Below are 26,103 nucleotides of genomic sequence, written 5' to 3'. Positions count from 1 at the left end.
TCACTGAGGGATGTAGGATCTTTCGTTGTGGCGCACAGGCTCTTCGTTGTGGCGCACGGGCTTCTCTCTAGTTGTGGAGTGCGGATTTTTTTCTCTTCTCTAGTTGTGGCGCGTGGGCTGCAGAGCGCATAGGCTCTGTAGTTTGCGGCACGCGGGCTCTCTCTTTGAGGTGCCTGAGCTCAATAGTTGTGGCGCGGGCTTAGTTGCCCCGCAGCATGTGGGATCTTAGTCCCCCACCAGGGATCGAACCAGCGTCCCCTACATTGCAAGGCGTATTCTTTACCACTGGACCACCAGGGAAGTTCTGGTTGGCAAATAGTTTTAATATTCAAAATATAAATTTACTTACTGGCTCTTGTAATTATAAATGAGAAAGGTTAAATAAGATTTCTCTTTCATGTAACTTTAATTAGTAAATGGCTTACAAATCTCACATCCACATTACTAACTCAAAGGATGTAATTCTCTGCTTTAATATTAATTTCAGTGTACATACACACATATACACAGATATATACATACATATATATTTCCTGAGAATTGTTTATATGCACTTGAGAAGAAAACAATCTAAATAATGCAGATTGCACATAAATATTTCTACAATTAACTCCATTTATCTGGATATAAGTTCTCTAATTCTCCAAACCTCTAGAACTCAACTTCCAATTGAATATATAGGCTTTTGAACATTCCAAATATCTTTTCATATCTTTTGCTTCAAATTGAAGTCTACATGGCCTCACATATAAAAATTTTTTAATAGACACCTATTTAAAACAGTTCTTTCAAACCCTGGCATTTGGAAAGAACAAATTAATAGGGACTAGAGGAGGAAGTAGAGATGGAGATATCCAGAATTAGGCATTCCCTTCCAGGCAAGAAGGGGAGAGAAGTTAAAAGCAGAAACAAAGTGTAATTACCATATATTTATAAACTCTTAAATAAAAAGAGAAAAAGTATATAATATTTTTAGAAGATTTCCATCAGTAATGGTGAATACATAGAGTATTGCATTAATTCCGTGAAAGGGCAAATTTGGGGGTGTTTGAGAAAAGTGATTAATGAACTTTAGGACCTTCATCTTAACTCAATATCTTGAGATAGCCTTAAAAAATGAGAAAACAGAACAATAAAAATCACACATATATTAAAATTGATAGTCACCTAGAATAATACAGATAAAAACAACTGATGCAGGCTTCTCTGGTGGCCCAGTGGTTGAGAATCTGCCTGCCAATGCAGGGGACACGGGTTCGAGCCCTGGTCTGGGAAGATCCCACATGCGGCGGAGTGACTAGGCCCGTGAGCCACAATTGCTGAGCCTGCGCGTCTGGAGCCTGTGCCCCGCAACAAGAGAGGCCGCGATAGTGAGAGGCCCGCACACCGCGATGAAGAGTGGCCCCCACTTGCCGCAACTAGAGAAAGCCCTTGCGCAGAAACGAAGACCCAACACAGCCATAAATAAATAAATAAAATTAAAAAAAAAAAAACAACTGATGCCTTGTGAATAGAAATTATGTCAGACCAATTTAATTTCCTTCTGTGACAAAGTAAAAAGTCATGTTGATTAAGACAAAAATAATAGATATCTCTTATCTGTGCTTCAGGGAGGCTTTTGTATACCTGTACATGATCTTTTATCATTAATTTCCAACATTTGTTTAAGAATTATGAAGGACCACCACATGAAAGAAGTTGAACTTTCAGTGTCTGTTGATGGTAACAATACACTTTGACTGTCAAAAAGGACATCTATGAAAGAATTTATATTTTATTAAGTACTACCATATACAATTATACAATTAAAAGAGATTATGGTATGAATGTGTACACTACATGTATTCAGCATGAATCAAAAGCCAGGGTGGGCATTATAGAGTCTTAGAATCTTTAGAATAACTCTGAATCTGCTTTCCTGCAATTATTGCCTTATTAATCTAATTTAATTTAAAGTTAATTGTTAGGGTAATGTTCAAGGGATTCAAGATGGTTAAGAATGAATCCATGATATCAGGGAGAAATATATTAATTACACTATTGAAATCAATCCAGAGATTATTACTGTTTAATAACTTTTCACTGACCTCAATGTTGAAATTGGGAATAAAAGTTTAAATGGTATATAGTAAATCATATTAATAGCTCTGAGAGATACAGGAATAGGACACAGAATAACCTTGAAACTTTTAGAAACTGGTTGATTAAAGCAAGACAGATTCTAGTGTAAAGTTCAGCCAAGGTGTAATATATTGTGAATCAAGAACAAACTATACAAATCACAAGATGGTAGGAAAACTAGTCACAAGTTGGTGGAATCAAGACCCTTACGTTTAACAGGAAGTCAGTAAATATTTGTTTTTGCTGATTAATAGCAGGAAGAGGATCATAGGATATTTTTATATCTAAAGATCAATTTTATTTTTTCAATCCTTTTTTTTAATGTCAAATTGATTTGTGCAAGATACAGGCTAAGTGAATAAAGATACCCTATTACTGAAACACTTGACCCAGTAATTTGTAAAGAAAATGTATGCAAAAGTCAGGAATCATTTTTATGCTATTCTTATGACTATTATTCCTTTAGAGTCTCTAAGCAGATCAGTGAAGTTGGACAGAAATTGGAAAGGAGCAAATGAACAATGCCAATGATTACATGATAGGGGCTTAAAAGATTGAAAATTTTTCAGTTTGAAGAGAAAACTAAAGGGAGACATGGTAACTGTCTTCAAATATATGTAGCTTTGTCACAAGGAGATGTGATTGGATTTTTTTATCTCTGTGGAAAGATAAATCACTGGAAATGGGCATAAACTGTAGCAAGGGAGAACTTCATTTGTTTATTTCTTTTCTACTTTCAAAAGGGATTTGATCTGACTTACAAAATCAAATACAATATAAATCAAAATAGTAAAGACCAAACAAGCTAAAAGGAGTGGTGAATTAGATGTTCCCAAACCCTGAAGTGTTATAATGATTTTTACTTGGTTCTCAACTTAGCTTTGTGCTTCTAATAGTTAAAGGGGAAGCGTGGAGGGTTATAATGGGTTCATAGATAAACCCCTGTGTCTACACCGGAAAGTTAATAAAAGGGAGCCCACTGCAAATCTCTGCTAGCCCTACATTGTCTAGTATGTAACTGAGCATGGTGGTAGTTTAATAGTTTCTTTGGTGTTTGATTAATGGGTCGATTGGTATTTAGTGATCTTTCTTATTGTTGTTGAATTCCATTCTACTACATGCCTAGCCTAGTATGCCTAGTATGTCTATGCCAACTGAATAGAAATTTCTGGTATTTTTATCATCTCCAACTTATTTTCTGCATTTGGCCCTAGTTTGAAACATCTAAAACACTAGATATTTTTGTACTAGGATTCTTTGAATTCTGAAGTGCAACATTCTGGATGTTGTTCCTTATTTCTGCCAAAAGATTATATAATAACATATAAAACTGAGACTTAATTTGGAAAATGAATTTGGCTCAATTTAATATGCTGGGCACAACTTAGTGTCACCTGCACTAAAACTTATTCTGGCAGATATTCATTCTACAAGGTCTAAATTGATCATTTAAAAGGACACTTTCGGGCTTCCTTGGTGGCGCAGTGGTTGAGAGTCTGCCTGCCGGTGCAGGGGACGCGGGTTCGGGCCCTGGTCTGGGAGGATCCCACGTGCCGCGGAGCAACTGGGCCCGTGAGCCACAACTACTGAGCCTGCGCGTCTGGAGCCTGTGCTCCGCTACAAGAGAGGCCGCGACAGTGAGAGGCCCGCGCACTGCGATGAAGAGTGGCCCCCACTTGCCACAACTAGAGAAAGCCCTCGCACAGAAACGAAGACCCAACACAGCCATAAATAAATTAATTAATTAATTTTTTAAAAAAAACTGTTAAAAGGACACTTTCAACCACTCAAGTCATTAAGTGACCCAGAGATGCCATCTGCAGGTAACCCCTTCTAACAGACCTATCAGGAAAAACGTCTCTTCAAAATCAGTCATTCTCTAAGTGGCATTCTTTTCTTTCTTTCATAATGTTTAAAGTATAGTAATAATGGCAGCCTTTTTTCTTCTGGTCAAGATTTTTATCCATTCTTTATAACATAGAGATCTGATATCCCAAATAGGCATTTGTCCAAGTGCTTGAAATTATGTTAGACCATGTTTTGAGGAAGATTTGGCCTGGAAGGATTCTTTTAGTCTACTTTTAAGAAAAGTTAGGACGGCTCAATTTCTCACTGAGAAAACATGTTGAGACAATAAATGTTTCTAACCAAATATCAGCCCTGTTGCCTAAATTTCTGGTTTTATAACAAGAACATTGAACTATGAAACAGTAGACCCAGATTCAAATCTCAAACGTCCTACAAACTCTCTGACTGGGGCTAGTCACCCCATTATATGTGATACTTAACTTCATTGGGCCTTCATTTTCTCCTTTATAAGGTAGATAGTTAAAATTTTAAGAATCTGTTATGTGCAAAGTGTTTTTACATTTTTTTTTTGGTAGGGGGGTTGGGTCAGGGAACACTTGTTTTCAAGGAATAAAAACACATTCAAGGTAGTGTAAGTCAAATGGGTTATTTACTGAAAATCCCATAGACCAAAATCCAGCTAAGCCATAAAGAGACTGAACTGAACTGAGAAGTCAGGAGCCAGATCACAACAGCTCCCTCTTTCTCGGTGTTTGCACACTTACTTTTGTCTCTGCTTCTCTGTCTTTTGCTGCTTTGGCTGCTGTCCTCTTGCTCGTGTCCTGGATTGCTCATGGCCAGATAGTACTTCCCAGCCTCAACTCTGTATCACTCCGTTCAGGTTCCCATAATGTTCCGACTCACTCAGTCCACCCCAATCTAATCATTCTCCAGAAAGAGAATCCTATCTGCTCAGTTAAGCTTATGGATTGATCCCCCTGTGATCAGTGGGGGATCATTTCACCTACTAGGCTATGGCCGTGCGGAAGGGATGGGAAAGTCAGGTGGTGCAAACATGTTCGTCTAGGTTCATCTTTCAGCCCGGGTTACACATGGGGCTGAGTAAGCACCCCAACTGTGTTATTATAAGAATTATTCACATTTTATAAGTGATGGAATTGAACTGAAGGAGGTCATGAAACTATTTTTAATGTCACAGTTTTATTAAGGATTAGAACCAAAATTTGAACTGAGATATCCTCATTCTAGGTCCTGTGATCTCACCACAAAACTTTCATGGTTGACAAAATAAACCTCCAGGTTATAAATGACCCTTCCTCCATTTAAATTATTGAATCATGGATTCCTCTCTAATCAATAAACAGATACTCGCATGAATTAACTTAATTCCTTAGGTGCCAAATGCTTGCTTTTGATATTTATAAAGTATGCCTGACCTAGTCCATTCATCCTATCAATGTTTCTCAACACTTGCCCTTTGATTAAGTATAAGCCCTCCATCTTAATCACCTGGACGGGTGGTTTAAAAACAGATTCCAGGCCCAACTTCAGACCTCTGAAACAAAATCTTGGGGTGGGCCTTGGACTTGTGTTTTCAAAAAGCTTCCCCGGGTGATTTTTATGAATAAAATCACATATATCCTCAAGGTTCAGTGTCTATTTGATACATAAGCAATATGCCATATTATTTTAGTTCTCCACAAATTAAAAAATCTGTACTTAATTAAACTTTAATGTTACATTCTTAAATTTTGTAGAAAGGAGAATGAATGAAGCTCTGAAAATTTTTATTATCGCTCCATGTTTGAGTTCCCTTAGTTTGGTGATGACATATATATTAGAATGAGATGTGGGAGAAGGACAGTAGCGTTGCCCTTCTAATGACCTATGACTGAGCAGATGGCCTGAGGTCAGCCTCTGATTCTGAATTCATTCATTTATTCATTCATTCAAGAAAATATTTACTGAACGCAGTAAATGGCACACATTTTGGTTCTCCCGTATATCAGATAGAATGATTTTGCTTATACCTCTAGGAGAGTTGGGAGAAAACATAGGATCCAAGAGATTTAGTTCTTATTGGATGTTTGAGCAATTTGCCTTTTTCCTTAATGCTGAAGTTGCCTTTTCTGCCTTTCTCTTTGGTGGAAAAAAGAAAAAACAACAATTGAGCAGTAGCAGAAAGGGTCTTGACTTATCTACGCGGCCAACAAGATTTGTCAGGTTATAAAGATACCCGGAGTGCTGAGGAAAGCTTGCACTTGCATCAGACCTGTCAACTCCATCCCTACAGCTCAGTTAATGTCCTCTACCAGTGCTGTTGAATCCTTGATGTTTTTATAATCCTGTTTCTAGGCTTGAAATGAAGCTCAAACTAAATAAAGCATACAATAAATTTATCCATTTTTTCCCTTTGTTCAAATCAGTAGCATCTAAGTCCTTCTTGTAAGGACCCTCTGCTTTGGTTACCAGATAGATAAAAGTATTTAAAACTGCTGTGTCTCTAGTTTCTAAAAATTGTCAAACAATTTTCTTTCCTTATAGCCAGTGTTTACAGGAATTACTGTTAGATTAGTTATGTGAATTCTAAAAAAGAAAGAAAGGAAAAGCAAATCTCTTTTTCATCTCAGCTGAGAGCCAGCAGTGCTGCTCCAGAAAGAAATGATTTTACTTCCAGCCTCTTTGCAGCGTCTCTGTACTGCATTAGTGCAGTGTTGCAAAGCTGTGCATTGTATACCTTTCCCCGTCAGCCAGACAGCTGGTTCACTGTGTTTCCCATAGAAGTCATTGTTCAAGAGGGGGCAAAAACCAAAAACCCCAATGCAGGATAGACCATGATGTTCTGACATCTGTTTCATGCAGATTGTGGTACAATAACATGCTAGTAATTGAAATAGAATGTAATTGTAGTCTGAATTAGTTTTGGTAAATTGCATTATTTTAAAACACAAATCTTAGGGAAATGAAATTTTAAACTTGGATTATTTGGTTACAAGTAACAAATAGCAGTATGAGTAAACCAATAGATAATATAAAATATTAGATTTTGGAATTTAGAATATGGAGGATTCCACTTTAAAATATGAAATTTAATGAACAATTTTTCAATTAATCAAAAATTTTGGATGGCTGTTAGGTACATATTACTCTTCTGGGTGTTATGGGAAGTGAAAGGGATTTGTAACAATGGTAAAAGTATAACATATTAGCTACATTTTATAAGAAAATATCTGCCTTGTGACCAGTGAGTGGTAAAGACTCTACAGGCTGTGGACACTGGTGACTGGGGAAGGCTTTCTGGCCTAGACTCTTTTTAAGAAGAGCTAAATGTTGCCAAATTCATATTGTCCTTTGATTTTTGCTAGGAATGTATTGTCCCACATCTAAGGTAGAAGGGAGTATATAATTGCTTTATCTCTCAAAAGTTTATAGGTTTATGCCTCATGCAAATGTGTAAGAGCATTTTTCTCCTTGTTATTATGGCTGTTCAGGTTTATTGGTTTCATCCTTAGTGATCTGACTATACAGGATGTGAGGAAGCAGATATCATCCACACCAAAAGCTGGGTTTTCAGAACCTTCTATTTGAGAAGTCCGCTTAAAATGGAAGCCAATGTTTTTAATATAACCATCATTATTTACACATATTGAGGCCACAATGAAATTAGTTAACTTGATCTGTCTTGCGATTTTATTTTTATTGCCATCTTCACCATTTGTGAAAATCTACTTGCCACTGGTTTAACATTATTATTAATTAAATAACATTATTGTTAATCATTATCAACTTTTGAAAAATAAATCCCACTACTGATTCCTCTCAGGAGTTAAGCACTGTTTTCAGGAAAAATTCTAGAATAAGTGGGGTTTCTCTGGTACTACTACTTTATACTCTTAGCCCCATTTCATCCTTTTATATAGTCTCTCCCTGGCATTTGATAATTCCATCAGAAAATCCCCACTAAAATTGGTTCATCCATAAGTATACTCCCACTGAAAGTAACAGTATCTGCCCAACCACACACTTGACCTCTTCCCACCAGAAAAAGAATTCCCGGCCCCTCAGTCTGACTGATTGACCCATTTTGATTCAGAGAAATGAGCTAGACATTGAGAAGTAAGCAGTCTCTTTAACTTAATTCACAGTGACATATGAACGACTTATATACTTCACAGAGATATTGGTCTTTTAAAAGAGAATGCTTGTTAACTGACCCAAAAATGTTAATTAATTGAATGTTAGGCAATGTGAAAAGAAGTTTTAGCAGAGAAGACTTTCTTTGGATTTAGGGTTGCCAGATTTAACAAATAAAAATATGGGATACCCAGTTACATTTGAATTTCAGATAAGCAATGGATAATTTTTTAGTAGAAGTATGCCCCAAATATTGTATGGGGTATGCTTATACTAAAAAAGAGAATCTGTTGTTTATCTGAGGTTCAGATTTAACTGGGTGTCACATATTCTTTCTGTCAGCCCTATTCAGATTCCTTAAATCATCATGGCGGCTACTAGTATTCACCATGGCTTAAGCTGGCCCTGGCTCTCCCTACCCCAATCTGCCAGCCCAGCCCCAGTGATGAGTTGATCTTTGAACACCATTATGTTTCCTCCACCCAACACTCTACCCAGAAAAGTGCAGCAATTTTCTCAACAAGTCAAGCAGTCATCTAGACCAACCCTATAACTTTTAAAAAACAATCATACCCTGCCTAGCCCAGGGGCTTTGGGACTTTACTGGGGCTGGGGGTGAAGTAGCAGGTGAAAAGTATTTGGGAACTGAAGCAGAAGGAAAAATAATTTGAGTGTAAGCTTTAGTTGAATATAATAATAGTCTTTACAATATTTACAAGGTTTTATTTAACAAAGCATATAATTGAACAACTTCAGCTGCCACCTGCTATGGAGGGTAACAAAAAGGGAAATTTTTGTCAGCACTTAAATGTTAGAAAATATATTGAGATGCAAGAACAGAAATGGATCCAAAAAGCATGCTTTTTTCTTTCCTTTAGGAATTTTTGTTTTAACTATCTCTTCACTGACACCTGGATAAAAGGCATTGGCACCACGAAAATGGTTAGGTAGAAAGAATGCAGGACATGCATTGAACTTTGTTTTCTTGTCTCACAGGTTTATTAACATTCAGTTTGATGTACCAAAAATATCTTTAAATGAAATGAGTGTTAAAATGGACATCTAGATTAGAGAAAAATCACTCTGGCCTGATAATTTTGTGTGAGACTGTGAATACAGATGACACAATGGTTGTCCAATTATTAAAACATGGTTTATCGGTAATAATTTTGAACAGCTTTGCAGCTCACTGCCCACACACACACACACACACACACACACACACACAGAGTCTCTTGACTTGTGGGGTTGGGAGAGATGTCTAGTTTTTAGTGCTTCAATGTTCAACATCTGTTTCCCTCCACTCTGGGACTAAAAAAGTGAATTCAGTAAGGTCAAAAAATGCTTAATTCTCAAGTCACGAGCCAAGTGGCCTAAAGTGTATTTCATAAAGTAGCTTATAAAGGGAATTTACTTACCTTCCAGTATTCCCAATATTGTTCTTTTCCACTTGTGAACTTATATCCTTCACAGCCCTGCTCAGTGCCTTGTACCTGGTATACATTCAATAAACATTTGAAGAATGAACAAAATTCATTGCACATATCATGTGTTGCACAGAGAGACAGGAATAGTCCTGGCTAAGGCTCTGCTGTGACAGATGTTCTGGACATCTGGTCATATCCACTGTATACAAATCTGTGCTAATCATCAGCTGGTGGGCACTCAATCTAGACAAAGCTATAGCAATAGCTAGAGGGTCACCTTAACCCAGACCAGTACACTACAGAAGTAATTGTAGTGAGAATGACTGAACTCACACCACAGACTGAAAGGTAAAGCAGCTAACGTAAGTATAATTGTATATAAAATAAGTGAATCATAATTGTATGTCACAGATGAGAAATAACATATAAAGAAAATCTAATATAGTGAATCCTTGAATCAGGAAATCATCCCCATCTTTCATCTTTCAAGATCTATTTTCTGTACGTTCTTTCAGCTTACCCTGTACTGGTAGGGTTTTTCTTTGAACAAAGAGTCCATAGTAATAACTGCACTTAATGTTATTACTTTGTCTATAAGTGTTCAATGTTCAGATTTTATATATACAGAATCTCTTTCAACTGAATTTCGGCAGCTCTGATACTCCTGGTCTCGGTTCCTCAAAACACAGGGAGGTTCCCTTTGTCTTCAAGCCGTTGGGAAAAGTGAAAGTGTCCATCAGCAGATCCTCCTGCCCCAGGGCCATTCATTTGTGTGCAGCACTCTTCGCTCCCTCCTCCGCCATCTTTTTCTCTTTTTCTTCCCCCTGTAGTTCCATCCCGCCTCTACCCAGCTGCCCCTCAGTTCTCTGCTATATTTCTCAATATACCTACTCTGCCCTTGGCAGTTTTGCTTTGTGAAGAGACGGTGCCATACAAATTCTCTGAGCAGGAAGAGTAACTTCAGATTGAGTTCATGCTAAAGAGTAGCCCCCTGGGCAGAATTCCACCCTCCAGGCTACTTCCTGTGTGACACCATTTCTACACCCTTCTGGCTGCAGCAGCTCTGGGACTTCTCTTGAACTATTTCATACCCTGAGCTGTCAGGCAACACTCCTAAGAGTAAAGGGTGGAAGTCCTCCCAAAATAAAAATAAACATAACTATGAATTCTTAAGAACACCTAGACATTCAGTAAAGATGCGACCAAAGAGATGGACTCTATTTCTCTGAGGAACAGAGTCTAATCGTGTGTGCTATGAGTCCTGAAAGTGTTTACATACTGATTGAAAGTATTGCATTCTTTCACTGAAATGATGATCAAGGTAGATATTTGCAAAGAGGGAATGTAACCGTTCCCCCACCCTCCCCGCCCCCGACATCTTGTGTTAAAATGCTAGAGCCAGCTTCTACTTTCCTTCAAAGGGAATCATACCAAGTAAGCCTGATGGTTTTTTTCCTCCCATTATTGTCCCATAGCCATAAAAGGACAAATGCTGACTCTAGCACCATGTCCCCTGGCTGCTACTTATAGCTACAGAACTCCCACTTTGATGAGGGCTCTCAGCACAAATGGCTTGCACTGCCTGAGAGAGAACAACGAGAATAATGACATTCATTCTGTCTGTATCTTTGTGGGGTTTATATTAAATTACTTTTTGATGGTGGTTTTCAAAAAAAAAATTGAGTGGACTCCTGACATTTCTGCAGAGGAGGGGGGAGGGTGGGGAAGATGAGCAACAGAAGTGAGATGGGGGCTGAGGAAAAGGAAGGGGATGGGGAATCAAGGAGAGTTGGGACAGAAAAGATGAGCGACGAGAAAGGGAAGAGTGAGCAAAAGAACGGGACCGGCCTCTGCACTTCTGCGCTCAAACAAATGCCCTGTGTTCAAAACCTGCTGTGTGTAGCCTGGATCGAGGTGTGCCTCCGCCATTCCCAGTTAAGCAGGGCTGGGAGGCCCACATTAGGCTCTTAGGGCCCTTCACCCCACAGTCTGTCCAAATCTGTAACCACAGACACAGCTGTGAGCTATGAATCTTCTTCTCTGTATCCTCCCAAATCTCTGTGACCAGATCCCTCACCCACCAAAATAAGATTACTTCTAACATGGAAGACATGGAAATGTTAACTTAAATAATTTGTTCATAATTAGGGCTGTTACTGTATTCTTAATACAAATGAATCAAAGCTGTGCCAAAGAATTCCCTTCAGTTATTCTGAGTAGGGTTATCCAAAAGAGAACCTGAATTTCACAAGGTTTGTAATCTGGGCTATCTGCCATCTGACTTTTTATAACTGGCATCTCTCAGAGGAAGAAAAAAAAAAAAAAAAAAAGCATCCTAATGATACTTATGTTCTTCATGACAGAACTACAGGTAGAGAGCCTGATAAGCGGAATCTCAGTCAAAAGTTGTTTAAGAGATACCATGTTTCTTTATTATTTGTTTAATCAATTTAGCAATCTGGTCATTGATTAGCGGCTTTTACAGACCGGTTAGTTAACTTTGCTGTGTTAAACAACCCCGAAGTCTCAGTGATTTACAGACTTGTTAGTGGCTGCAGGTTGGCTCTGGCGGTTCTGGGATGTGTCCTGCAATCCCAGGACCCAGGCTGAAGGAGCAGCCCCTGTTTGAGACTCAGGGCAGTCTCAGGGCAGAGGGAAAAGAATAAGAATCTGGGCTGACCACAACATTGCCGTGAAAACTTCTGTTTGATTGAAGTCTATGTTTTTGTCTCACATTCCTTTGGCCAAAGCAAGTCACATGACCAAATGGACAATGGGGCAAAGAAGTACATTCCAGGAGCCCCACCTACTGGAAGGGCCTGCAGGCAACATGGCAGCCGGTGGAGATGTATAATCCCCTTACCATAATTAAATATCATCATGGTGCCCAAATCACCCCTTCAAGTTCATAAAATCTGCTACTCTGTGCCATGCTTAGTACAGGAGTTTTTGGTAAGACTAAGAGCCTCCCTGCCAAGGATCTAACCTCCCAGCTGTCCCCTCTGAGATTGTATCACCTGCCTGGGGTACTGCCATCCTCTTCTCTGTCTAGAGACTCTCACAACTCACCTGAACAACTCTCTCCCCTGTCTCCTCTGCTCTGGAACTTCTAACCTCTTGTCTACAACGCATTTAAGATTTTACCATGAGACTTTAAGATTTTAACAAGAGCATGGACTTTAAGCAGCTCCTATTTACTGCTCTACTAAAATTCCTGAGGTAATAAAGACCTCACAGTTCAATTTGCTTGAAATGATAGAGAAAGAAAAATGTATAAACAGAACACACAAACTTATATTTCACTAAACTATGCCATCACATAATGAGTTTTCTAAGGGCTAAGGCTCTCAGCCCAAGTCTAGGACACATACATTTCAGCACTTCATACTGTTTAAGCATCTTGTTACTCAGGAATCCACTAAGTGCAAGATATGTCTTATACTAGGTAGTGGTTTCTGGAGTTCAGGAAACAAATTAATGGTATAAAGGCATAGTCCAGAAATAGCAATTGCTTATAAGACTAGACCCAATTAATTATTTTGCCAAATAAAATTTTCCACTGAGCAAAGAAAGATAGGATTAAAGACAGGATGGTGTCTATTAGAGCTAAATTTGAGTAGGTGAGTTCTCTGTGGGGCAAGAGCATAAGCCTGTGGGCTACAGGAGTATATGCATGGTCAAGCACATTATGGGAACTGACACGAATGAATGAATCTATGTATTTTTTAAAATTTATCAAATACTGCTTCAAACATATTGCCAAACTGGTATTACATTCAAAGTTAACTCCAACTGATGTGATATGAGGTCTCGTTTTTTGTTTTTCTAAACATTTAATTAAATGTTTAGAATTAAACATTAATTAATTAAACGATGTTTAATTCAATGTTAATTCAAGGCAAAAGATGCCCAATAATTGCACAATTTTATTAATAAAAAGTGATGGTTATATATTTCTTGATTCCAAACATGCCTAGAATGGAGTGTTTTATTTTAGTTCAACATATAGCACATGTTAATTGCACTCTTTGTGTTAACTTTGCATTAGCATCTGAAGTAAAGATAGAAACATAGAAAATATTCAACACAGCAAGAAATGATGTTGTCAGTTTGAACAAAGTAGTTTATTGATATTGGATCAACAAAGGCACTAGGGAATTTACTGAATTTTGTAGCTTGTAGTTCATTATTAGGATGTTCTGAAAAATACTCTTGAAATGAATGAATGTACATGTAGACATATGTTAGGTATGTGACCTTGTTTTAAATGTAATCTGCATATAGCATGAAAATTTAGGGGTGGTTAATAAAGTTTTGAAAGAATGTAAATGTTTTAAACATGCAGATGAAATATGTTGTGTAGTTAATCCCAGTTGTAATACTAAAAATTGGTCTTATTAAAAAACACATGAAATAAAGACTTTAATTATAAACATACCAAACCCAATTATTTCTAGAAAATAAATTCATAAAACAATATTTCCTAGGCTTGTGAAATTCTATGTAAAAGCAGTTTCTTTCTTGGGTGTTAAGAAATAATGACGTGAGATCACAACCATAAGAATAACATTTTGCCTAGTTATTTTTATTATCATTGGCAGTAACATTCTCTTGTAAAGTGGGTGGCAGAAACACCACAAAATCAACTGAAACACTTCCTCACGAACTGCCACGCCCAGATGGATTATGTCCCCAGAATAGTAATGGGACGCTGTAAGGAGCTGGCAGTCATTCTGGCAAGTGTCTGTTTGGTTTCTCCTCGTTTGAGAATCAAACCATTTTAAAGACAGAATTGCAAATATATGAATTTTCCCCACTTCATATTATATAGTATAAGGTGGTCAAGGCACATCAACTATCCACATAATGTTGGATAGTTATGTTATAATTTTGGTTAGAAAACCTTTGATTGGGGCTGATGAATTATACAAAGTGATCTGCTCAGTGGTAAATAGAAATAGGTTTAGCAAAACATAAAAAAGTTACAGAAGTAAAATATAAATTGACTGTGGAAAGATAATTCATCAGGTTTCAAACCTGCATAATACAATTTCTAAATTTAAATATTATGATCGCCTTTTTTTGGTGTCTTGTGTTTTTCAGGTTTTTAAAGACAGTTTCCATTTCTGCCAAAATACTTCATTTACTAGATTTGTTTTGGGTTTTTCCAAGAAATGTATTTCATTGAATGAATACTAGTTTAACGTGGCTACTTGTATTATATTTGCATACATTTTACTTAAGTTTAAAATCATGTATATACTTGAAAATTATCTCATAACTATTAGAAATGGGCAGGCACTGGTTTGGGAATCAGGAAATAAACTTCTGAATCCAGTTCATTAATAACCTAGTGACCCTGGACAAATCATATATTTATTTTGTAAGTAAGAAGCACGCAAAATCTAAACAAAGAAATGTCAATTTGCCTTTGATGCAGTTTGTTTTCTATTAAATGAGAGGGATGGATTAGATGATTTCTAACTTTTCTTTCAACGTTTGCTATTTCTTGATTTTATGATTTACTTATCTTTGATTGTATTAAAGTAACTTACTTAACCTTTCAGAAGTTCAGAGGTTGAGGCAAACTAATTCTCCTCTGCCTGAAAGCCTGTCCTGTAAACTCAAGGGACCTCTTCCACATCAACATTAAAATATAATTATATGAAGGATTACATATAGTATGTACACTCGTCTGTCAGGAAAAACTTAAAAGTGACAACCTGAGAAAACATCAGACTGTATGTTTAGTTTACTTATCAATTAGTCAATTGATTTTTTTTCCCCTGTAAATCTCTTCCAGGGTCAGATAAGGCATAAAATAATAGTAATTATTCTAATAGATCATAATGGCAGCAGTAGAAATTTGGAGGAAAAGGTGAGAAAATTTTCTTACCACGTTGGGGCGAGGAGGCACAGCAAGTGGAGAGGCGAATTATTTTTAGGCTTTAAAAACAACATGGAATTTAAGGCTGTTGTTGAACCAAAAAAATTCCATGAGAAGTTACCTCATTTATATTATTCCTCACCTAAATCCACAATCGCATCAGAATGAAAAGTTGTGGAAGTTGGGAATCTTTTAAGGGGAACATTAAATAACATCTCTTTTTCTCACCCAGATTCTGAACCAAAGAGAAAAATTAGCAGAGGACTAAGAAAGATAAGTAATAAAATATCACCTTATAGCTTCATAGAAGTTTGTTTGGAGGGCATAGCTGTGTAGTCATGGACAGAGGTGCTCCCCAAAAGAAGTTGCACAGTAATTAACTTATAAAAGGCCAAATTTCTTCAAGTACAAAGCATTGATAAGGTTGCCTTCATGTTTAAGACTTTTATGTGAAATGCCACACTGAAAATGAAATGCTTGATATGAGTTATTGTAGATATTTCTCTTTGGGTGGAAAAATTCAGATGCCCAAAGATGTCTGAACTGTGGGACGTCATGAGTTAAGTTTATTTTAATTGAAGCTCCTCTATCTGTACTATGCAGCTAACCAAAACCATATTGGTCACCAGTCCAAGCTATCTCAGGAAAATATGTTGGCTGTGATAAATGCTTACTCAAGTCCAATATGCAATGCATGTGTACTCTTCTAAGGGGAAGAGAGATATGAAGCGTCAAGAAGCAAAACCTCATCTGGTAATAAAACTTATTATAATAATATATGTAATGAATTAGGAAAATCTTAGAAACAGTACAGAATATTATCATCATTAACTCTCTAATCTTACAAAGGCCTCCAGGAATGTGTAATATTTCACTAAAATGTAATTCTAATGCTTTTGATTTAGCTCCCCCTTTTTATATCAGTTTGGAGTCATCAGGATGTATCATTTCTTTCATTTATACTTGTACATTCTAATAAATTTTCCCCTTATTCTTCTTTCACCCACATTAATTAATATCATTTATGCTATTGCTATTACTTGACTATTTCTTTCCACTCACAAATTCTACTTTGCTTTTTTACAACCTTTTTTGTTTCACAGCCTCTGGTTTCCATTTATTTTCTTTTGGATTTTTTTTTCTTATCTTCTTTAGGATTTCATATCTAATTGGCTTCTACTTTTGTTTTGCTTGTCTTCCTAAAGAATTCTTCTTCTTCCATTTTTCTATTGCCCGCTACACTACTTATTCCCAACTTTTAAAAAATTCTTTCAGATTTGCTATCTGTTGTAATACACTTCCTGGTTTTTTTTGTTCCCAGCTGTGGTTACTTAGTTATTTCTCTCTCTCTCTTCTTTAGTTCTCTTTTTCATTTTGTCTAAATGCATATTCATATTCATTTTGAGAATATTTATGTCTCTTCAAAGTCTTTTCTCACCAAGAAAGTTATATTGTTTTGTTTCCTTTGAAAGGAGAAAGGGCTCCTCTGTCAACCCAAAGACGTATTTAAATGCTGGTTCTCATGTAAAGAGAAAAGTGTAAGCTAAAACTACAACCACAGATTTTGTGAGTTCCCACCCCCATATCTGATGAGGTATAATTTCATAAATTAGGACCATTTGAAGTATTCAGTTATAAATGTTTACACTGAAGAGTGAAGTTCCCTTTCAAGGGTAAATGAAAAACTCATGATTTACTTCTCTATTTTTTAGTAAAGTATGTACAGATTCCAAATATGATTTAGAACTTTTTCTATAATGTTACTGATAAAATATTAATATTTAATTATATTTGGCAGTTTTTAGATATTCCATAAGTAAACTTATGGGATAGATTATAATTTTTAAAATGTCTTTTATTCTTGTAATTAATGTAATATAAAAATTTTTAAGATAATATTTGAATATAAGGTCTACTTAGAGTTGAAGAAACAATTTCATTAACCTCAGCATGATGTCATTATAATATGGGTTAAATTGCTCATATATAAATGTAATTCCAGTGTCTAAGCTAATTTGTAATTTTATGTAATGCATTTGAAGTGATCATATTTGTCAGTGTAAAATGCTTTTCTTCTATCTTCCTGGTTGTTTACTTCTCTGGTTAGCACTAACAGCCAGTAATCAGGGAGATTTTCCTGGAGGGCTTTTCTCAAATGGACTATTTCTGGAGAAGAGGAAGGCTTTTAGTCACTGTTTTGTTCTATCCACACACTTCACGGACAATAATCTCTAATATGGCACTCCCTCTGAAAGGCAGTGGTTGGCCAAAATGGTCATATATATTTAAAATACATCTATAGACAAAACCTAAACATATACACATTAAGGAAAGTGTTAAAGCAGTGAAATGGATGAAACCAAATGTATGGGCAAAGACATACCAGATAAATGCAGATGAGAAAAAAGTAGGAGCCATGACATGATATCAGACAAAGATGTCTTCAGAGGGAAAGAAATTAAAGTGAGATGAGGACTATTTAAGGTAATAAAGGCTTCAACCCACTGCAAAGATTGGATTATAACCAATGTCTACACATCAAATAATATAGCATTAAAATTCATAGAACAAAAATTACAGGAACTATAAGCAGAATAGAAACACATTAAAAATAGACTTTAATTCACCTTTCACAACTCTTAATAGATCAACTAGAACAAAAACATGTGCATATAGAAAGTCTAAATAAGTAAGAATAAAGGTAAACTTAACTGAGATATGTTGAACTCTATAGCTTTAAAACAAAGAATAAGCTTGTTTTCTGTGTTCTTGGTGAAGTCACTTAAAAAATAACCTTTATTACAACAAAAAGGAAATCTCATATATTCCAACAGACAAAAATGATACAAGCTACATTATTGGATTATAATGCAATTAAAATAAACACAAATAAACAAATTACTGAAAAAAATCTATCATTTGGAAATTTTAAGCACTTTATCTTCCACAGCTCTCACAGTAAAGAGGAATTTGAAACTGAAGTTCATTTTAAGAATTTTCTGGTTATTTTTGTGTGTTTATTTTTCCATATAAATTTTCAAAGAAATTTGTATAATTCTAAAATTTTCTTGTTATTTTTGTGGGGGTTGCATTTACCTTATTAATTTAGGGAATTTTTGTATCTTTATTATATAGTATTCCTATCCAAGAATAGGATATGCTTTCCTATCCATTTGTATTTCTTTCTAGGTTTATTCAAAGTTTTTAAGAAATTCTTACACAGTACTTAGGAAATTTTCATCAATTGTATTTTCCTCCTTTTAAATAGACTATTTTTTAGGTCCACAGCAAAACTGAGCAGGAAGTAGAGTTCCTATATATGCCCAGCTCCCACACAAGCACTGTTCACTAGCAACATCCCACACCAGAGTGGTACATTTGTTACAATTGATGAGCCTACATTGACACATCATTATCACCCAGAGTCTAGTTTACATTAGGCTTCACCCTTGGTGTTGAAAATTCTATGAGTTTGGACAAATGTATAATGACATTTACCCATCATTATAATATCATACAGAGCAGTTTCACTACCCTAAAAATCCTCTGTGCTCTACCTATTCAACTTTCCTTTCCCTCTAACCCCTGGCAACCACTGAGCTGTTTACTGTCTTCATAGTTTTGCCTTTTCCAAATTGCTATATATTTGGAATCATACAGTATGTAACCTTTTCAGACTGGCTTCTTCCACTTAGTAATACATGCATTTAAGTTTCTTCCATGTTATTTCATGGCTTGATAGCTCATTTCTTTTCAGTGCTAAATGATATTCCATTGTCTAGATGTACCAGTTTATTTATTCGTTCACCTACTGGTTGTGTCCACATTTTGGCAAGTATGAATAGAGCTGCTCTAAGCAGCCATGTGTAGGCATTTGTATGGACATAAGATTTCAGCTCATTTGGGTAAACACCAAGGAAGACAACTGCTGGATCATATGCGAAGAGTAAGTTTTGTTTTGTAATAAATTGACAAAATTTCTTCCAAACTGTACAATTTGGCATTCCAAATAGCAATGACTGAGAGTTCCTGTCATTCCACATCCTTGCCAGCATTTTGTGTTGTCAGTGTTCTGGATTTTGGCCATTTTAATAGGTAGGTAGTTGTATCTCATCATTGTTTTAATTTACACTTCCCTGATGATACATGATATGGAGCATCTTTTCATATGCTTATTTGCCATCCGTATTTCTTCTTTGGTGAGGTGTTTGTTAAGGTCTTTGACCCATTTTTAAATTAAGTTGCTTGTTTTCTTACTGTTGAGCTTTAAGAGTTCTTTGTATATTGTGGATAACAGTCCTTTATCAGCTTTTGTCTTTTGCAGATATTTTCTCCCAGTCTGTGGCTTGCCTTCTCATTTTCTTGATATTGTCTTTCATAGAGCAGAAGTTTTTAATTCTAAGGAAGTACAGCTTATCAATTATTTTTTTCGTAGATCATGCTTTTTGTGTTTATTTAAAAAGTCATTACCTTGCCCAAGATTATCTACTTTTTCTTCTATGTTATCTGCTAGGCATTGTATAGTTTTGCATTTTACATTTAGGTCTGTGATCCATTTTAGGTTAATTTTTGTGAAGGGTATATGGTCTGTGTATAGATTCATTTTTTTTTTTTTTTTTGCATGTGGATGTCCAGTTGTTCCAGCACCATTTGTTGGAAATAATTATCTTTTCTCCATTGTATTGCCTTTGCTCCTTTATCAAAGATCAGTTGACTGTATTCATGTTGGTCTATTTCTGGGCTTTCTGTTCTGTTCTGTTGATCTATTTATCTAGTCTTTAACCAATACTACACTTTCTTGATGTGAAGCTGTAGCTTCTTGAAGTCAGATACTGTCAATTATCCAACATTTTTGTTCTCCTTCACTATTTTATTGTCTATTTTGGGTCTTTTGCTTCTCCATATAAATTTGCGAATCAGTTTGTCAGTATCCACAAAATAATTTGATTGAGATTTCATTGATCAGTAGATCAATGGACAAATAGAGATCAATTTGGGAAGAATTGACATCTTTATAATATTGAATCTTTCTACTCATGAACAGGAATATCTCCATTTATCTAGTTAGTACTGTGATTTCTTTGACCAGTTTTATAATTTTCCTCATCTAGACCTTGAACATAATCTGTTAAATTTATACCTAAGTATTTCTTTGAGAGGAGTGCTAATCTGAATGGTTTTGTGTTTTTAATTTCTAATTCCACTTGTTCATTGCTGGTATATAGGAAAGTGATTGACTTTGTATATTAACCTTCTATCCTGCAACCTTGCTATAATTGCTTATTAGTTCTAGGAGTTCTTTTGTTAATTCTTTTGGATTTTTCTATATAGACAATTGTGTGATCAGCAAACAAAGACATTTTTATTTCTTTCTTCTCAATCTGTATACCTTTTACTTCCTTTTCTTGGCTTATTGCGTTAACTAGGACTTCCAGTATGATGTTGAAAAGTGGTGAGAGGGTACATCCTTGCCTTGTTTCTAATCTGAGTGGGAAAGCTTCTAGTTTCTTCTATTGTATTTTTAAACTTGTGTTTTTCCTATAAAGAAAATCTATTGAGTTTTTTATGTTACCTTTGAACTCAAACACCTCAATTCTTTCACCACTTTTAGGAATTTTTCATATGTTTCTATTGAGTTTTCTAGGCATACAATCATATAATATGCAAATAACTGTATTTTACTTCCTTCATCCTTATTAAATAGTATAATTATTTCTCATATCTAATTGGATTTGTTTGTATAGTGTTGATTTTTTCTTAACTTTAATGAAAATATATCTAGGGTTTGTAAAGTTTGTTGTTGATTTTGGGGGTTTTATATATATATATATATATATATATATATATATTATATATATAGTGCATTAGTGGAGAAGTTAGCTTATTTAGTAATTAATGTTGGGACAACTAGAAAAAATGGATCTCTACCTCACTCCAGATAGAAAACAAATTCCAAATAGATCAAAGATTTAAATTTATATAACTAAGCCATAAAAATGACAAAAATTCAAGAAGAAAACATGATATGTGATATGTCCCTCCACACTTGCAGGGACATGGATGCTTTCCTGAGCATGACACAAAATCTAGAAACCAAAGAAGAATTAGAGTTTGATCATCACATAACATTAAACATTTTTTAATTAAAATGTTTTTAATCTGTAGCATAAAACACCATAAAGTCAAAATACATACACTGTATGTTTTTTAAAAGCCCCCGTATCCCAAAATTAAATGATTCATGTCGTATTTAAAAGGTGCTATAGGTTAAAAAAGAAAAGAAAATGAAAATGAAAACATGGACCATTATTTAACTAGGCAGTCACAGGAAAGAAAATATAGCTCTTAAACATATGCTCATATAAGTTCAACTTTTCTCATTTTAAGACAAATGCAAATTAAAACAATTATATGACCTCATTTTTGCCTCAGTCAGGTTGAACGTATTGAAAGTATAACACATTATGTGGTGAGAATGGAGATGAGCAGGCACCGTGTTACATTGTTGTCAGGAGAATCAATTGGTTCAACCTTCAGAGAGAGTTATTTTGTGATAATGTCAAAATTAAAGATTCACTTTTTGCACAAATTCCAACTTTAGAAATTGATAACATAAATATATTCACATATATGTGAAAGTATGTGTTTAAAATATATTAATTGCAGCTCTATTTATAATAACAAAAGACTGAAAACAACCTGAATACCCATAACTAGGTAGTTGATTCAATAAATTATAGTATGTACAAAAAATGGAAAATCATGCAGCTGATAAAAAGAGTTGAATCTATAAAAACTGATAAGGAATGAACTCTAATATATATTTTAAGTGAAAAATGCAGGGTGCAGAAAAATTTGTATTGCAAGATATTCTATGTATGTGTTTTTTTGTTTTTGTTTTTGTTTTTTAAAGCTTCTTTCTTTCTTTCTTTCTTTATTTTTGGCTGTGTTGGGTCTTCGTTTCTGTGCGAGGGCTTTCTCTAGTTGCGGCGAGCGGGGACCACTCTTCATCGTGGTGCGTGGGCCTCACTGTCGCGGCCTCTCTTGTTGTGGAGCACAGGCTCCAGACGCACAGGCTCAGTAGTTGTGGCTCACGGGCCTAGTTGTTCCGCGGCATGTGGGATCTTCCCAGACCAGGGCTCGAACCCATGTCGCCTGCATTGGCAGGTGGATTCTTAACCACTGTGCCACCAGGGAAGCCCTATATATGTGTTTTTAAACAGAAAATGTGTGAGTATACATACACCCATGTGATTAGCGCATACCTATTACATATCTGGAAAAATATATGTAGACAGATAACAGTGGTTACCGCTGGGACCAAGAATTGATTGTTGGAGAACAACATGGAAGGGAAAATTTACACTGTTTTTTTTTAATGTTTTGAATTTATATCATTTACACATGCTTTTTATCAAAAAACTAATTAGTTAAAAATAAAAACATACATACATTGATGTTATAAAACTTCCCTTAGAAAATGCACCATGCTTGTTATCCCTAAACTTTTACTTCCAAATAAAGAAATGCCAGTATTTTTCTGATGCCTTATGGGAGCAGTAAAATTTTAAGGCAAAATATTCTTTTTCCATTGATTTAAATTTACTGGTTTAATTTTTCTATTCTTCTAGGCCCTAAGCCGAATTGCAGGTAGATTGTAATAACCTCTGAAAGTTTTATTAGTTCACTTAATGGATGGAGAGTACAAATTTAGACTTCCATACCTCCTTGTTTCTGGTCACCCCCTAAAAAATATGGTCATAAACCTCACAGCAATGGGAATCTCCTTCAGTGAAATTTGAGATACCTATAAGACCTCTCAAAAGATAGTTATGGCAGCAGTTTTATTATTGCAGTTCATATACACCAAAGCTGCAATTAACTGTATCATAGCTTGCTGACTTTATTATTATTATTATTATTATTTGGCTGCTTTGGGTCTTCGTTGCTGCGCAGCTTTCTCTAGTTGTGGTGAGTGGGGACTACTCTTTTTTGCGGTGCTCGGGCTTCTCATTGCAGTGGCTTCTCACTGCAGTGGCTTCTCTTGTTGCAGAGCATGGCCTCTAGGCGCACAGGCTTAGTAATTGCGGCATGCAGGCTTAGTTGCTCCACAGCACGTGGGATCTTCCTGGACCAGGCATCGAACCCGTGTCCCTTGCATTGGCAGGCGGATTCTTAACCACTGCGCCACCAGGGAAGTCCCAGCTTGCTGACTTTAATGAGTTAATGCAGTGTCCAAATAAAACGTGTGGCCAAATGATAGCTTAGGCTCTGAGAAGTTTTGGCTCAGTAATATCTGTGAAATTTGAGCTGATATTAAATATGCCTTAAAACAATACATTTGGGATTTGGCCTCAGGCATCAGATCAAGTCTGACTGCTACACAGAGTCGAGTGTTTTGCCTCAGGTCCTCATGTGTTTCTCACTATAGGACTATAGAATCAGCAAGAATATCATTATTGCTTTAGTGAAGGAAAACCTCAGTTCCTATTTAACTTACGGAACTGTCTTCTTTCCGATTATTTTATTTTCCTGAAATAAGAGAATCCTGCTATCTCCTGCACCTACAGCTATCTTCTCCCACCTGCAGCCCAATCTAGTAATTTCCTCCCAGCCTCGCCTTTCTCTCATTCTTAGTCATCTAAATGGCATCTGTCTAACCTTGGACCGTCTCTTTCTGTACGTGTTTAAATAAGCCAACCCTAGCATGGCTGATGATGTGACAGGTCACAGTTCCGGTTGTCTGTATCTCAGAATAGATGAAGGCTCAATCAGGACAGCAGTGGCTGTTTGACTGGTCATTAAGTCTGGCTGCAGCAAACTGTTCTGACCGGCTTGGCCAGGAGCCATTTGTGCGGATTAGAGGGTTGGATTTTATATCCTCTCAGAGACAACTCCCTTTCCACTTCAGCCTGTTGATGAGCTAACCATGGTCTCTATGGGGCTACATCCTCATCTTCTGGGTGGCTCACAGAGTGAACAGCCCATTTGGGACAGGGTGGTATTTAGCTAATGTACTTTAATTAAGGCTATACTTGAACTACTTTCTTAAGTTATGGCACAGTTCCTGTCTCGGCAAAGCACAAGAATTAATAAACATGGGACATTTAACAAACCCGAGATAGAAAACATGTTTGTTAAGCCAAACTCATAGAGGCAGAAAGTAGAATGGTGTTTGCCAGAAGCTGGGGAAGGACGAAATGGAGAGTTGCTATTTATTGGGCATAAAGTTTCAGTTATGTAAGATGAATAAATTCTAGAGAGCTGCTGTACGACTTCGTGCCTATAGTTGACAATACTGTCTTGCATACTTAAAAATTTGTTAAAAGTGTCATGTTAAAGATCTCAAGTTAAATGTTCTTACTACAAAAAAAGAATTTATATTTAGTAATTCCATTTGGATTTAATTGGAAACGAACATTTCAATCCTCTAGCTCTTATTTCATGACAGGAGTTTGTAGATATTAAGATCTCTTAATCTCCTTAAAATATCTGTATTTTTTTTTTTTTTAGGACTTTCATATGCAGAGTAAATGGTGATTAAAATGTGCAGGATGACAAGATGGAGCAAACAGTGCTTGTACCACCAGGACCTGACAGCTTCAGCTTCTTCACCAGAGAATCTCTTGCAGCTATTGAAAGACGCATTGCAGAAGAAAAGGCTAAGAATCCCAAACCAGACAAGAAAGATGATGACGAACATGGCCCAAAGCCAAATAGTGACTTGGAAGCTGGAAAGAACCTTCCTTTTATTTATGGAGACATCCCTCCAGGGATGGTGTCAGAGCCGCTGGAGGACCTGGACCCGTACTATATCAATAAAAAAGTGAGTGTGTTTTATCCGGCATATTTTGCTGCTAATTGCCTTACAGTATACCTTGGACTGTTATAGCACCAACACATGCTAAGTTAGCACAAAGCCTAAGTATCCTTCTGTTTAGGAAATAAAACACATTTGCATATGTTTTATGCATATACATGACAAATAAGTTGATTATATCATAACAGATGGAGCTGTCCCAAATGCACCACGATAGATACCTAAAAATAAATGTATGTTGTAGGCAGCTAACTTAACAAATTAAAAACTTCTCCCCAGAGATTGTATTTACAGTTTATGGGTTTTCTGTACTTGAAAATCTTGAAATTATCACAAATTATAAAGACCTCAAAAATATTGGTATTCATTTCTCATGGAACGAAATTTGATGCCACAAGCGTTTTCAGTTTCTATATTATATATAAATACTATGTTATATATAATATATCAGTTAACTTCCTGAATAAACTTTTTTTCATTGGGAAAAAACATTCCTATACAAACTATAGTTTAAAAATTTATTTAATCTTTTGGTGGAAATATATTGATATTGGTAAGGATGACCAAAAGTGTAGTATTCTGAAGAACATATAAATGATATTTGAATATCCATGCTTGAAATGAAAATAGTAAGCACCCAGCCTTTCATTATGACCATGATTTCACCAAACCAAGAAGAAAAGTGTAGAAAAAGATAAAATCAAAAAAGATTATTGTATTGATTTTAGATTAAATTTATGACTAGTTAATTTGCAATATTTTATTATCCTTTTCACCTAGAACAATATGTTTGTGAACTCGGTGGAAAGGTACAGCACAAAGATTGTAATTAAGCAAATGAAATCTTTTAGTTAAACATGGGCCTTAAAAATACCCCCAAAACGTTTAGGGATGCTTTTGGTTGC

General features: G+C 35.9%; 1 protein-coding gene and 1 long non-coding RNA gene across 4 annotated transcripts in view; one reads left to right on the top strand and one right to left on the bottom strand.

The window, feature by feature from the left end:
- The window catches only part of LOC309662482, a 437,456-nt gene that overhangs the window by 372,872 nt on the left and 38,481 nt on the right, over positions 1-26,103 (bottom strand). The gene's annotated exons all lie outside the window — the stretch shown is intronic.
- Positions 1-26,103, top strand: part of LOC309662410 (sodium channel protein type 1 subunit alpha-like) — an 89,041-nt gene that overhangs the window by 50,043 nt on the left and 12,895 nt on the right. Inside the window, exon 2 of one of the 3 annotated variants that reach the window (XM_082465226.1) lies at positions 24,892-25,204. In XM_082465226.1, coding sequence (XP_082321352.1) covers positions 24,941-25,204 — 264 coding nt within the window. In that variant the 5' untranslated portion in view covers positions 24,892-24,940. Of the gene's footprint in view, positions 1-49; positions 25,205-26,103 lie in introns of those variants that run through there. The other 2 variants (XM_082465228.1, XM_082465227.1) reach the window with 2 other exon arrangements.

This window comes from Balaenoptera physalus (genome assembly GCF_965194825.1).
Source record: "Balaenoptera physalus genome assembly, chromosome: 6".
In the NCBI taxonomy this organism is placed as follows: Eukaryota; Metazoa; Chordata; class Mammalia; order Artiodactyla; family Balaenopteridae; genus Balaenoptera; species Balaenoptera physalus.
The sequence above is the reverse complement of the archived record's forward strand: the minus strand, read 5'-3'. Positions and strand labels throughout refer to the sequence as shown.